Source organism: Oncorhynchus masou, chromosome 2 (genome assembly GCF_036934945.1).
Source record: "Oncorhynchus masou masou isolate Uvic2021 chromosome 2, UVic_Omas_1.1, whole genome shotgun sequence".
NCBI classification, from domain to species: Eukaryota; Metazoa; Chordata; class Actinopteri; order Salmoniformes; family Salmonidae; genus Oncorhynchus; species Oncorhynchus masou.
The window spans coordinates 7816932-7831570 of record NC_088213.1 but is presented as its reverse complement, the minus strand read 5'-3'; the positions used below and the strand labels follow the sequence as shown (position 1 = coordinate 7831570).

General features: G+C 53.9%; 1 protein-coding gene across 5 annotated transcripts in view; it reads left to right on the top strand.

The window, feature by feature from the left end:
- The window catches only part of LOC135554798 (rhophilin-2-like), a 91925-nt gene that overhangs the window by 31784 nt on the left and 45502 nt on the right, over positions 1-14639 (top strand). For all 5 annotated transcript variants that reach the window (XM_064987269.1, XM_064987262.1, XM_064987254.1 and 2 more), the window contains exon 2: positions 2120-2235. In XM_064987269.1, the coding sequence (XP_064843341.1) occupies positions 2120-2235 (116 nt within the window). The remainder of the gene's footprint in view (positions 1-2119; positions 2236-14639) is intronic.

Genomic DNA, 14639 nt, shown 5'->3' with positions numbered 1-14639 from the left:
GAAGGGTCCTCAGATACTAATGCCCTCTGTTCTCCTCCTCTCTGTTCTGTAGGGATGTAACCCACTAGCCCTGACAGAAGGGTCCTCAGATACTAATGCCCTCTGTTCTCCTCCTCTCTGTTCTGTAGGGATGTAACCCACTAGCCCTGGCAGAAGGTCCCTCTGTTCTCCTCCTCTCTGTTCTGTAGGGATGTAACCCACTAGCCCTGACAGAAGGGTCCTCAGATACTAATGCCCTCTGTTCTCCTCCTGTCTGTTCTGTAGGGATGTAACCCACTAGCCCTGACAGAAGGTCCCTCTGTTCTCCTCCTCTCTGTTCTGTAGGGATGTAACCCACTAGCCCTGACAGAAGGGTCCTCAGATACTAATGCCCTCTGTTCTCCTCCTGTCTGTTCTGTAGGGATGTAACCCACTAGCCCTGACAGAAGGTCCCTCTGTTCTCCTCCTCTCTGTTCTGTAGGGATGTAACCCACTAGCCCTGACAGAAGGGTCCTCAGATACTAATGCCCTCTGTTCTCCTCCTCTCTGTTCTGTAGGGATGTAACCCACTAGCCCTGACAGACGGGTCCTCAGATACTAATGCCCTCTGTTCTCCTCCTCTCTGTTCTGTAGGGATGTAACCCACTAGCCCTGACAGAAGGGTCCTCAGATACTAATGCCCTCTGTTCTCCTCCTCTCTGTTCTGTAGGGATGTAACCCACTAGCCCTGACAGAAGGTCCCTCTGTTCTCCTCCTCTCTGTTCTGTAGGGATGTAACCCACTAGCCCTGACAGAAGGGTCCTCTGTTCTCCTCCTCTCTGTTCTGTAGGGATGTAACCCACTAGCCCTGACAGAAGGGTCCTCAGATACTAATGCCCTCTGTTCTCCTCCTGTCTGTTCTGTAGGGATGTAACCCACTAGCCCTGACAGAAGGGTCCTCAGATACTAATGCCCTCTGTTCTCCTCCCCTCTGTTCTGTAGGGATGTAACCCACTAGCCCTGACAGAAGGGTCCTCAGATACTAATGTCCTCTGTTCTCCTCCTCTCTGTTCTGTAGGGATGTAACCCACTAGCCCTGACAGAAGGTCCCTCTGTTCTCCTCCTCTCTGTTCTGTAGGGATGTAACCCACTAGCCCTGACAGAAGGGTCCTCAGATACTAATGCCCTCTGTTCTCCTCCTCTCTGTTCTGTAGGGATGTAACCCACTAGCCCTGACAGAAGGGTCCTCAGATACTAATGCCCTCTGTCCTCCTCCTCTCTGTTCTGTAGGGATGTAACCCACTAGCCCTGACAGACGGGTCCTCAGATACTAATGCCCTCTTCTCCTCCTCTCTGTTCTGTAGGGATGTAACCCACTAGCCCTGACAGAAGGGTCCTCAGATACTAATGCCCTCTGTTCTCCTCCTCTCTGTTCTGTAGGGATGTAACCCACTAGCCCTGACAGAAGGGTCCTCAGATACTAATGCCCTCTGTTCTCCTCCTCTCTGTTCTGTAGGGATGTAACCCACTAGCCCTGACAGAAGGGTCCTCAGATACTAATGCCCTCTTCTCCTCCTCTCTGTTCTGTAGGGATGTAACCCACTAGCCCTGACAGAAGGGTCCTCAGATACTAATGCCCTCTGTTCTCCTCCTCTCTGTTCTGTAGGGATGTAACCCACTAGCCCTGACAGAAGGTCCCTCTGTTCTCCTCCTCTCTGTTCTGTAGGGATGTAACCCACTAGCCCTGACAGAAGGGTCCTCAGATACTAATGCCCTCTGTTCTCCTCCTCTCTGTTCTGTAGGGATGTAACCCACTAGCCCTGACAGACGGGTCCTCAGATACTAATGCCCTCTGTTCTCCTCCTCTCTGTTCTGTAGGGATGTAACCCACTAGCCCTGACAGACGGGTCCTCAGATACTAATGCCCTCTGTTCTCCTCCTCTCTGTAGGGATGTAACCCACTAGCCCTGACAGAAGGGTCCTCAGATACTAATGCCCTCTGTTCTCCTCCTCTCTGTTCTGTAGGGATGTAACCCACTAGCCCTGGCAGAAGGTCCCTCTGTTCTCCTCCTCTCTGTTCTGTAGGGATGTAACCCACTAGCCCTGACAGAAGGGTCCTCAGATACTAATGCCCTCTGTTCTCCTCCTCTCTGTTCTGTAGGGATGTAACCCACTAGCCCTGACGGGCCGCTCCAAGCTGCAGAATGAGAGAGCCAGTCTCAACCAACAGATCATCAGACAGATGAGGATGAGAGCCGGGGCAGAGAACTTACTAAGGTACACACACACACACACACACACACACACACACACACACACACACACACACACTGTATATATGTATATACAGTGCCTTGCGAAAGTTTTCGGCCCCCTTGAACTTTGCAACCTTTTGCCACATTTCAGGCTACAAAGATAAAGATATAAAACTGTATTTTTTGTGAAGAATCAACAACAAGTGGGACACAATCATGAAGTGGAACGACATTTATTGGATATTTCAAACTTTTTTAACAAATCAGAAACTGAAAAATTGGGCGTGCAAAATTATTCAGCCCCTTTCAGTGCAGCAAACTCTCTCCAGAAGTTCAGTTAGCATCTCTGAATGATCCAATGTTGACCTAAATGACTAATGATGATAAATGCAATCCACCTGTGTGTAATCAAGTCTCCGTATAAATACTTTCGCAAGGCACTGTATATATGTATATATATATATATGCCACACAACAGTTGTGAACAACTCATCAAGTTATTACAGTAGTTCCCTTAGTCCGTTCAGCAGGGCCTGAATATGTAGAGGACAGGGACACGTTGCTGTTGTCGAAGGGTTTCAGTCCTCTCTGTCTGGCAACACACCGCCTCTCCTTCCAGTTCTCTGCTGCCAATGACTGGAACCAAATACAACAAGCACTGAAACTGGAAACACTTATCTCCCTCACTAGCTTTAAGCACCAACTGTCAGAGCAGCTCACAGATTACTGCACCTGTACATAGCCCACCTATATTTTAGCCCAAACAACTAGCTCTTCCCCTACTGTATTTATTTATTTAGCTCCTTTGCACCCCATTATTTCTATCTCTACTTTGCACATTCTTCCATTGCAAATCTACCATTCCAGTGTTTTACTTGCTATATTGTATTTACTTTGCCACCATGGCCTTTTTTTGCCTTTACCTCCCTTATCTCACCTCATTTGCTCACATCGTATATAGACTTGTTTCTACTGTATTATTGACTGTATGTTTGTTTTACTCCATGTGTAACTCTGTGTCGTTGTATGTGTCGATCTGCTTCGCTTTATCCTGGCCAGGTCGCTATTGTAAATGAGAACTTGTTCTCAACTTGCCTACCTGGTTAAATAAAGGTGACATAAATCAATAAAAAAACAGTCTCAACTGTTGGAAGCTCCTTGAGGTCAAACAGCGACTCAAAGACCAAACGTTCCTCGTAGCTCAGAGACACCGGGAGGAATGTCAAATGTTTTCTAGTCGACATCACTTAACACCTCCGAACAGAGTGTCGCCAGCCAGCCAGTCAGTCAGTCAGCCATTCAGCCGGTCAGTCAGTCAGCCAGTCAGTCAGCCAGTCGGTCGGCCAGCCAGTCGGTCGGCCAGCCGGTCGGCCAGCCAGTCGGCCGGCCAGCCAGTCGGTCGGCCAGTCAGTCAGTCGGTCGGCCAGCCAGTCGGTCAGCCAGCCAGCCAGTCAGTCAGTCAGTCAGCCATTCAGCCAGTCAGTCAGTCAGCCAGTCAGTCAGCCAGTCGGTCGGCCAGTCGGCCAGCCAGTCGGTCGGCCAGCCAGTCGGCCGGCCAGCCAGTCGGTCGGCCAGTCAGTCAGTCAGTCGGTCGGCCAGCCAGTCGGTCAGCCAGCCAGCCACTCAGTCAGTCAGTCAGCCAGTCGGTCAGCCAGCCAGTCAGTCAATCACATGTATTTATATAAAGCCCTTCTTCCATCAGCTGATATCTCAAAGTGCTGTACAGAAACCCAGCCTAAAACCCCAAACAGCAAGCAATGCAGGTGTAGAAGCACGGTGGCGAGGGAAAACTCCAGAGAAATCTCCTTTGTGTTCACGGTGGCGAGGGAAAACTCCAGAGAAATCTCCTTTGTGTTCACGGTGGCGAGGGAAAACTCCAGAGAAATCTCCTTTGTGTTCACGGTGGCGAGGGAAAACTCCAGAGAAATCTCCTTTGTGTTCACGGTGGCGAGGGAAAACTCCAGAGAAATCTCCTTTGTGTGGCGAGGGAAAACTCCAGAGAAATCTCCTTTGTGTGGCGAGGGAAAACTCCAGAGAAATCTCCTTTGTGTTCACGGTGGCGAGGGAAAACTCCAGAGAAATCTCCTTTGTGTGGCGAGGGAAAACTCCAGAGAAATCTCCTTTGTGTGGCGAGGGAAAACTCCAGAGAAATCTCCTTTGTGTTCACACAGCAAAGACCTTGACGTCTTCAGCCACTCAGCCTTGTTAAAATACTCCAAACCTGAAGGTGGCAGTAGTGTTGTTTGGCAACGCATGTCCGTGTTATTAGCTTAGTTTATGGTCTAGATTCCAACGTTGGCTAGCTAGCTATGTTAATGTTGTTATTTAGTAGAAAGGCCTTGTTGATAAGAGCAAGATGGCCGCTAGATAGCTACCTAGCCAGATGGCCACAGCTAGATAGCTACCTAGCCAGATAATAATCCCATACTGCCAGTGCCAGCCCATAGCCACATGTTTAGCTAGCTAGCTAACGTTAGCATATTCGCTAGCTAGCTAAGTACTCTGCCTGTTGTCGTCTGACTCCTGGGACTCATCTCAAATGGCACCCTATTCCCTATATAGTGCACTACTTTAGTACTACGTTTTAATAAACCTGGGGACCCACTGTGAACTGGGGGACCCACTGTGAACTGGGGGACCCACTGTGAACTGGGGTTTTATAAACCTAGAGACCCAACTTGACTGTCTTTTTCTCCTGTTCATCTGGGCCTGGAGCCCCCTGTCATCTTCATTGGTGGTCCGTATGCCTCAGGAAATAAAATGTGTAAACTCCAAGGTTGCCAATAAAGTTATATATTTGATCTGTGTTGAGGTGAGGCTGTTATTCTGTGTTTTCCCAGAATGCCTCTCTCTGTGTGTGTACGGTCCAGGTTAGTAAACACAGATAATGATGCCTAGATAATCTGTTGCCCCGGTGACCTGGCCTACTGTTTAGTGTGTTGTCTGTTGCCATGGTGCAAGGCGGACAAAGGCTCCGTGCCACAGTGTGACAAATCTCTTTGATGTCATCAGCAGCTTTTACTCTCCCTCCCCCTCCTCCTCTTCTCTGTGTCTCCTCCTCTCCTCACTGTGTCTCCTCCTCTCCCCTCCTCTCTCCTCATCACGGTGTCTCCTCCCCTCCTCACTGCCTCCTCTCTCCTCCTCACTGTCTCCTCCCCTCCTCACTGTCTCCTCTCCTCTCCCCTCTTCACTGTGTCTCCTCCTCTCCTCACTGTGTCCCTCTCTCCTCCTCTCTCCTCCTCAGTGTCTCCTCACTGTCTCCTATCTCCTCTCCTCACTGTGTCTCCTCCTCTCCTCACTGTGTCTCCTCCTCTCCTCACTGTGTCTCCTCCTCTCCTCACTGTGTCTCCTCCTCTCCTCACTGTGTCCCTCTCTCCTCCTCCTCTCTCCTCCTGTGTCTCCTCCTCTCCCCTCTCCTCTCCTCCTCTCCTCCTCCTCACATCCTCACTGTGTCTCCTCCTCTCCCCTCCTCACTGCCTCCTCTCTCCTTCTCACTGTGTCTCCTCTCCCCTTGTGGTTGTGTGGTTTGGCTGAGGCCTGTAGCAGCTAGGAGGAGCTAATATGAACAGCCTGTAATATGATTCCAGTAGAGGTCATGATGGCTGCAGCATGGAGCGTTGGGAGTATGGGCAAGGAGAGGCTTGTCCACAGGAATGCTCTCATACAGCACCATATATCAAATTCAACCTAATTCAAAATACGTTCTGGAGTACACTGTCCAGTATATGGATCAGCCTGACAGTCTATAGGCTAGTCCTTACTGAGGTACCTTGGATCAGCCTGACAGTCTATAGGCTAGTCCTTACTGAGGTACCTTGGATCAGCCTGACAGTCTATAGGCTAGTCCTTACTGAGATACCTTGGATCAGCCTGACAGTCTATAGGCTAGTCCTTACTGAGGTACCTTGGACCAGCCTGACAGTCTATAGGCTAGTCCTTACTGAGGTACCTTGGATCAGCCTGACAGTCTATAGGCTAGTCCTTACTGAGGTACCTTGGACCAGCCTGACAGTCTGCTGGACAGTCTATAGGCTAGTCCTTACTGAGGTACCTTGGATCAGCCTGACAGTCTATAGGCTAGTCCTTACTGAGGTACCTTGGATCAGCCTGACAGTCTATAGGCTAGTCCTTACTGAGGTACCTTGGATCAGCCTGACAGTCTATAGGCTAGTCCTTACTGAGGTACCTTGGATCAGCCTGACAGTCTATAGGCTAGTCCTTACTGAGGTACCTTGGACCAGCCTGACAGTCTGCTGGACAGTCTATAGGCTAGTCCTTACTGAGGTACCTTGGATCAGCCTGACAGTCTATAGGCTAGTCCTTACTGAGGTACCTTGGATCAGCCTGACAGTCTATAGGCTAGTCCTTACTGAGATACCTTGGATCAGCCTGACAGTCTATAGGCTAGTCCTTACTGAGGTACCTTGGACCAGCCTGACAGTCTGCTGGACAGTCTATAGGCTAGTCCTTACTGAGGTACCTTGGATCAGCCTGACAGTCTATAGGCTAGTCCTTACTGAGGTACCTTGGATCAGCCTGACAGTCTATAGGCTAGTCCTTACTGAGGTACCTTGGATCAGCCTGACAGTCTATAGGCTAGTCCTTACTGAGGTACCTTGGATCAGCCTGACAGTCTATAGGCTAGTCCTTACTGAGGTACCTTGGACCAGCCTGACAGTCTGCTGGACAGTCTATAGGCTAGTCCTTACTGAGGTACCTTGGATCAGCCTGACAGTCTATAGGCTAGTCCTTACTGAGGTACCTTGGATCAGCCTGACAGTCTATAGGCTAGTCCTTACTGAGGTACCTTGGATCAGCCTGACAGTCTATAGGCTAGTCCTTACTGAGGTACCTTGGACCAGCCTGACAGTCTATAGGCTAGTCCTTACTGAGGTACCTTTTCTAAATCAGCCCGTTGACATGCTTGTGGACCGCGGTGTGGTGGGGGGATTGGTAGGAATCTAGTGGTGGTGGGGGGATTGGTAGGCATCTAGTAGTGGTGGGGGGATTGGTAGGTATCTAGTGGTGGTGGTGGGGATTGGTAGGTATCTAGTGGTGGTGGGGGGGATTGGTAGGTATCTAGTGGTGGGGGGGGTTGGTAGGTATCTAGTGGTGGTGGGGGGATTGGTAGGTATCTAGTGGTGGTGGGGGGATTGGTAGGTATCTAGTGGTGGTGGTGGGGTTGGTAGGTATCTAGTGTTGGTGGGGGGGATTGGTAGGTATCTAGTGGTGGTGGGGGGATTGGTAGGCATCTAGTGGTGGTGGGGGGATTGGTAGGTATCTAGTGGTGGTGGGGGGATTGGTAGGTATCTAGTGGTGGTGGGGGGATTGGTAGGTATCTAGTGGTGGTGGTGGGGTTGGTAGGTATCTAGTGGTGGTGGGGGATTGGTAGGCATCTAGTGGTGGTAGGGGGGATTGGTAGGCATCTAGTGGTGGTGGGGGGATTGGTAGGTATCTAGTGGTGGTGGGGGGATTGGTAGGTATCTAGTGGTGGTGGGGGGTGGTTGGTAGGTATCTAGTGGTGGTGGGGGGTTGGTAGGCATCTAGTGGTGGTGGGGGGATTGGTAGGCATCTAGTGGTGGTGGGGGGATTGGTAGGCATCTAGTGGTGGTGGGGGGGATTGGTAGGCATCTAGTGGTGGTGGGGGGATTGGTAGGTATCTAGTGGTGGGGGGATTGGTAGGTATCTAGTGGTGGGGGATTGGTAGGCATCTAGTGGTGGTGGGGGGATTGGTAGGCATCTAGTGGTGGTGGGGGGATTGGTAGGTATCTAGTGGTGGGGGGATTGGTAGGTGGTGGGGGATTGGTAGGTATCTAGTGGTGGGGGGATTGGTAGGTGGTGGGGGGATTGGTAGGTGGTGGGGGGATTGGTAGGTATCTAGTGATCTCAGGTACTGAGATGACATGAGGCTGTACTGGAGCAGCCTGTCAGCTTCAGAGAACCCTGACCTGATCCCAGGTACTGAGATGACATGAGGCTGTACTGGAGCAGCCTGTCAGCTTCAGAGAACCCTGCCCTGATCCCAGGTACTGAGATGACATGAGGCTGTACTGGAGCAGCCTGTCAGCTTCAGAGAACCCTGACCCGATCCCAGGTACTGAGATGACATGAGGCTGTACTGGAGCAGCCTGTCAGCTTCAGAGAACCCTGACCTGATCCCAGGTACTGAGATGACATGAGGCTGTACTGGAGCAGCCTGTCAGCTTCAGAGAACCCTGACCTGATCCCAGGTACTGAGATGACATGAGGCTGTACTGGAGCAGCCTGTCAGCTTCAGAGAACCCTGACCTGATCCCAGGTACTGAGATGACATGAGGCTGTACTGGAGCAGCCTGTCAGCTTCAGAGAACCCTGACCTGATCCCAGGTACTGAGATGACATGAGGCTGTACTGGAGCAGCCTGTCAGCTTCAGAGAACCCTGACCCGATCCCAGGTACTGAGATGACATGAGGCTGTACTGGAGCAGCCTGTCAGCTTCAGAGAACCCTGACCTGATCCCAGGCACTGAGATGACATGAGGCTGTACTGGAGCAGCCTGTCAGCTTCAGAGAACCCTGACCCGATCCCAGGTACTGAGATGACATGAGGCTGTACTGGAGCAGCCTGTCAGCTTCAGAGAACCCTGACCTGATCTAAGGTACTGAGATGACATGAGGCTGTACTGGAGCAGCCTGTCAGCTTCAGAGAACCCTGACCCGATCCCAGGTACTGAGATGACATGAGGCTGTACTGGAGCAGCCTGTCAGCTTCAGAGAACCCTGACCTGATCTAAGGTACTGAGATGACATGAGGCTGTACTGGAGCAGCCTGTCAGCTTCAGAGAACCCTGACCCGATCCCAGGTACTGAGATGACATGAGGCTGTACTGGAGCAGCCTGTCAGCTTCAGAGAACCCTGCCCTGATCCCAGGTACTGAGATGACATGAGGCTGTACTGGAGCAGCCTGTCAGCTTCAGAGAACCCTGACCCGATCCCAGGTACTGAGATGACATGAGGCTGTACTGGAGCAGCCTGTCAGCTTCAGAGAACCCTGCCCTGATCCCAGGTACTGAGATGACATGAGGCTGTACTGGAGCAGCCTGTCAGCTTCAGAGAACCCTGACCCGATCCCAGGTACTGAGATGACATGAGGCTGTACTGGAGCAGCCTGTCAGCTTCAGAGAACCCTGCCCTGATCCCAGGTACTGAGATGACATGAGGCTGTACTGGAGCAGCCTGTCAGCTTCAGAGAACCCTGACCCGATCCCAGGTACTGAGATGACATGAGGCTGTACTGGAGCAGCCTGTCAGCTTCAGAGAACCCTGACCCGATCCCAGGTACTGAGATGACATGAGGCTGTACTGGAGCAGCCTGTCAGCTTCAGAGAACCCTGACCTGATCCCAGGTACTGAGATGACATGAGGCTGTACTGGAGCAGCCTGTCAGCTTCAGAGAACCCTGACCTGATCCCAGGTACTGAGATGACATGCGGCTGTACTGGAGCAGCCTGTCAGCTTCAGAGAACCCTGACCTGATCCCAGGTACTGAGATGACATGCGGCTGTACTGGAGCAGCCTGTCAGCTTCAGAGAACCCTGACCTGATCCCAGGCACTGAGATGACATGAGGCTGTACTGGAGCAGCCTGTCAGCTTCAGAGAACCCTGACCTGATCCCAGGTACTGAGATGACATGAGGCTGTACTGGAGCAGCCTGTCAGCTTCAGAGAACCCTGACCTGATCCCAGGTACTGAGATGACATGAGGCTGTACTGGAGCAGCCTGTCAGCTTCAGAGAACCCTGCCCTGATCCCAGGCACTGAGATGACATGAGGCTGTACTGGAGCAGCCTGTCAGCTTCAGAGAACCCTGCCCCGATCCCAGGTACTGAGATGACATGAGGCTGTACTGGAGCAGCCTGTCAGCTTCAGAGAACCCTGACCTGATCCCAGGTACTGAGATGACATGAGGCTGTACTGGAGCAGCCTGTCAGCTTCAGAGAACCCTGACCCGATCCCAGGTACTGAGATGACATGAGGCTGTACTGGAGCAGCCTGTCAGCTTCAGAGAACCCTGCCTTCCTCCCAGTATTTCCAGGCTAACTCCTGGCCCTCCTTGGCCCAGTCCACAGTGGGTAAGGACGGCTAACTCCTGGCCCTCCTTGGCCCAGTCCACAGTGGGTAAGGACGGCTAACTCCTGGCCCTCCTTGGCCCAGTCCACAGTGGGTAAGGACGGCTAACTCCTGGCCCTCCTTGGCCCAGTCCACAGTGGGTAAGGACGGCTAACTCCTGGCCCTCCTTGGCCCAGTCCACAGTGGGTAAGGACGGCTAACTCCTGGCCCTCCTTGGCCCAGTCCACAGTGGGTAAGGACGGCTAACTCCTGGCCCTCCTTGGCCCAGTCCACAGTGGGTAAGGACTTGGGGCCAGAAGATTAACTCAGCGGTGTGTGTGTGTTCGTCTGCCAACACTGCAGCGGGTGGAACCAATGAGTAGGTGCAGAGAGACCGTGTATTGAAGTTTCAGGTACTTGTATGTTTTCTTGGCTGGTTAAGATGCATTCTTCCAACATGTTTGCCTAAGGATTTAGATGGTCCTCTGGAGATCAGGTGGTAGAACATGGTGCTTGTAATGCCAGGATAGGGGGTTTGATTCCAGGGACCATCCATGTGTAAAAAAATAAAATGGATGCACGCATTACTCTAATTTACGTTGGATAAAAGTGTCTGCTGAATGGCGTAAATGATTATATTGTTTTTATTTTGTAGGGGACTTTGAACTTTCGAAACACTAAGCAGGTCTGAAGAGATTATGTTCCACCTGTCTTTTCTACCTGGCTGGAATGTAAACAGCATTCCTGACTCCTGGGGAGGGGCAGGGAGAGAGAGGCAGGTGGACTACAGAGGGGACCTGGATTTACCCCTCTGTCCTCCCCTATACCCTCACCTGGCCTCTCTCTGTCCTCCCCTATACCCTCACCTGGCCCCTCTCTCTCTGTCCTCCCCTATACCCTCACCTGGCCTCTCTCTGTCCTCCCCTATACCCTCACCTGGCCTCTCTCTGTCCTCCCCTATACCCTCACCTGGCCTCTCCCTCTCTCTCTGTCCTCCCCTATACCCTCACCTGGCCTCTCCCTCTCTCTCTGTCCTCCCCTATACCCTCACCTGGCCTCTCCCTCTCTCTCTGTCCTCCCCTATACCCTCACCTGGCCTCTCCCTCTCTCTCTGTCCTCCCCTATACCCTCACCTGGCCTCTCCCTCTCTCTCTGTCCTCCCCTATACCCTCACCTGGCCTCTCTCTCTGTCCTCCCCTATACCCTCACCTGGCCTCTCTCTCTGTCCTCCCCTATACCCTCACCTGGCCTCTCTCTCTGTCCTCCCCTATACCCTCACCTGGCCTCTCTCTGTCCTCCCCTATACCCTCACCTGGCCTCCCTCCCTCTCTCTCTGTCCTCCCCTATACCCTCACCTGGCCTCTCTCTGTCCTCCCCTATACCCTCACCTGGCCTCTCTCTCTCTGTCCTCCCCTATACCCTCACCTGGCCTCTCTCTGTCCTCCCCTATACCCTCACCTGGCCTCTCCCTCTCTCTCTGTCCTCCCCTATACCCTCACCTGGCCTCTCTCTGTCCTCCCCTATACCCTCACCTGGCCTCTCCCTCTCTCTCTGTCCTCCCCTATACCCTCACCTGGCCTCTCCCTCTCTCTCTGTCCTCCCCTATACCCTCACCTGGCCCCTCTCTGTCCTCCCCTATACCCTCACCTGGCCTCCTCTCTGTCCTCCCCTATACCCTCACCTGGCCTCTCCCTCTCTCTCTGTCCTCCCCTATACCCTCACCTGGCCTCTCCCTGTCCTCCCCTATACCCTCACCTGGCCCCTCTCTCTCTGTCCTCCCCTATACCCTCACCTGGCCTCTCTCTGTCCTCCCCTATACCCTCACCTGGCCCCTCTCTCTCTGTCCTCCCCTATACCCTCACCTGGCCCCTCTCTCTCTGTCCTCCCCTATACCCTCACCTGGCCCCTCTCTCTCTGTCCTCCCCTATACCCTCACCTGGCCTCTCCCTCTCTCTCTGTCCTCCCCTATACCCTCTCCCTCTCTCTCTGTCCTCCCCTATACCCTCACCTGGCCTCTCTCTCTGTCCTCCCCTATACCCTCACCTGGCCCTCTCTCTGTCCTCCCCTATACCCTCACCTGGCCTCCCCCTCTCTCTGTCCTCCCCTATACCCTCACCTGGCCTCCCCCTCTCTCTGTCCTCCCCTATACCCTCACCTGGCCTCTCCCTCTCTCTCTGTCCTCCCCTATACCCTCACCTGGCCTCCCCCTCTCTCTCTGTCCTCCCCTATACCCTCTCCTCCTCTCTGTCCTCCCCTATACCCTCACCTGGCCTCTCTCTGTCCTCCCCTATACCCTCACCTGGCCTCTCCCTCTCTCTCTGTCCTCCCCTATACCCTCACCTGGCCTCTCCCTCTCTCTCTGTCCTCCCCTATACCCTCACCTGGCCCCTCTCTGTCCTCCCCTATACCCTCACCTGGCCTCACTCTGTCCTCCCCTATACCCTCACCTGGCCTCTCCCCTCTCTCTCTGTCCTCCCCTATACCCCTCACCTGGCCCTCTCTGTCCTCCCCTAGACCCTCACCTGGCCTCACTCTGTCCTCCCCTATACCCTCACCTGGCCTCTCCCTCTCTCTCTGTCCTCCCCTATACCCTCACCTGGCCTCTCCCTGTCCTCCCCTATACCCTCACCTGGCCCCTCTCTCTCTGTCCTCCCCTATACCCTCACCTGGCCCCCTCTCTCTCTGTCCTCCCCTATACCCTCACCTGGCCCCTCTCTCTCTGTCCTCCCCTATACCCTCACCTGGCCCCCTCTCTCTGTCCTCCCCTATACCCTCACCTGGCCTCTCCCTCTCTCTCTGTCCTCCCCTATACCCTCACCTGGCCTCCCTCTCTCTCTGTCCTCCCCTATACCCTCACCTGGCCTCTCTCTCTGTCCTCCCCTATACCCTCACCTGGCCTCTCTCTCTGTCCTCCCCTATACCCTCACCTGGCCTCCCCCTCTCTCTGTCCTCCCCTATACCCTCACCTGGCCTCCCCCTCTCTCTGTCCTCCCCTATACCCTCACCTGGCCTCCCCCTCTCTCTGTCCTCCCCTATACCCCTCACCTGGCCTCTCTCTCTGTCCTCCCCTATACCCTCACCTGGCCTCTCCCTCTCTCTCTGTCCTCCCTATACCCTCACCTGGCCTCCCCCTCTCTCTCTGTCCTCCCCTATACCCTCACCTGGCCTCTCCCTCTCTCTCTGTCCTCCCCTATACCCTCTCCCTCTCTCTCTGTCCTCCCCTATACCCTCACCTGGCCTCTCTCTGTCCTCCCCTATACCCCCACCTGGCCTCTCTCTGTCCTCCCCTATACCCTCACCTGGCCTCTCCCTCTCTCTCTGTCCTCCCCTATACCCTCTCCCTCTCTCTCTGTCCTCCCCTATACCCTCACCTGGCCTCTCTCTGTCCTCCCCTATACCCTCACCTGGCCTCTCTCTGTCCTCCCCTATACCCTCACCTGGCCTCTCCCTCTCTCTCTGTCCTCCCCTATACCCTCTCCTCTCTCTCTGTCCTCCCCTATACCCTCACCTGGCCTCTCTCTCTGTCCTCCCCTATACCCTCCCCTGGCCTCCCCCTCTCTCTCTGTCCTCCCCTATACCCTCACCTGGCCTCTCCCTCTCTCTCTGTCCTCCCCTATACCCTCACCTGGCCTCCCCCTCTCTCTCTGTCCTCCCCTATACCCTCACCTGGCCTCTCCCTCTCTCTCTGTCCTCCCCTATACCCTCACCTGGCCTCACTCTGTCCTCCCCTATACCCTCACCTGGCCTCTCTCTCTCTCTGTCCTCCCCTATACCCTCACCTGGCCTCTCCCTCTCTCTCTGTCCTCCCTATACCCTCACCTGGCCTCTCTCTGTCCTCCCCTATACCCTCACCTGGCCTCTCCCTCTCTCTCTGTCCTCCCCTATATCCTCACCTGGCTCTCTCTGTCCTCCCCTATACCCTCACCTGGCCTCTCCCTCTCTCTCTGTCCTCCCCTATACCCTCACCTGGCCTCTCCCTCTCTCTCTGTCCTCCCCTATACCCTCACCTGGCCTCTCTCTGTCCTCCCCTATACACTCACCTGGCCTCTCCCTCTCTCTCTGTCCTCCCCTATACCCTCACCTGGCCTCTCTCTGTCCTCCCCTATACCCTCACCTGACCTCTCCCTCTCTCTCTGTCCTCCCCTATACCCTCACCTGGCCTCTCTCTGTCCTCCCCTATACCCTCACCTGGCCTCCCTCCTCTCTCTCTGTCCTCCCCTATACCCTCACCTGGCCTCTCTCTCTCTGTCCTCCCCTATACCTCTCACCTGGCCTCTCCCTCTCTCGCTGTCCTCCCCTATACCCTCACCTGGCCTCTCTCTGTCTTCCCCTATACC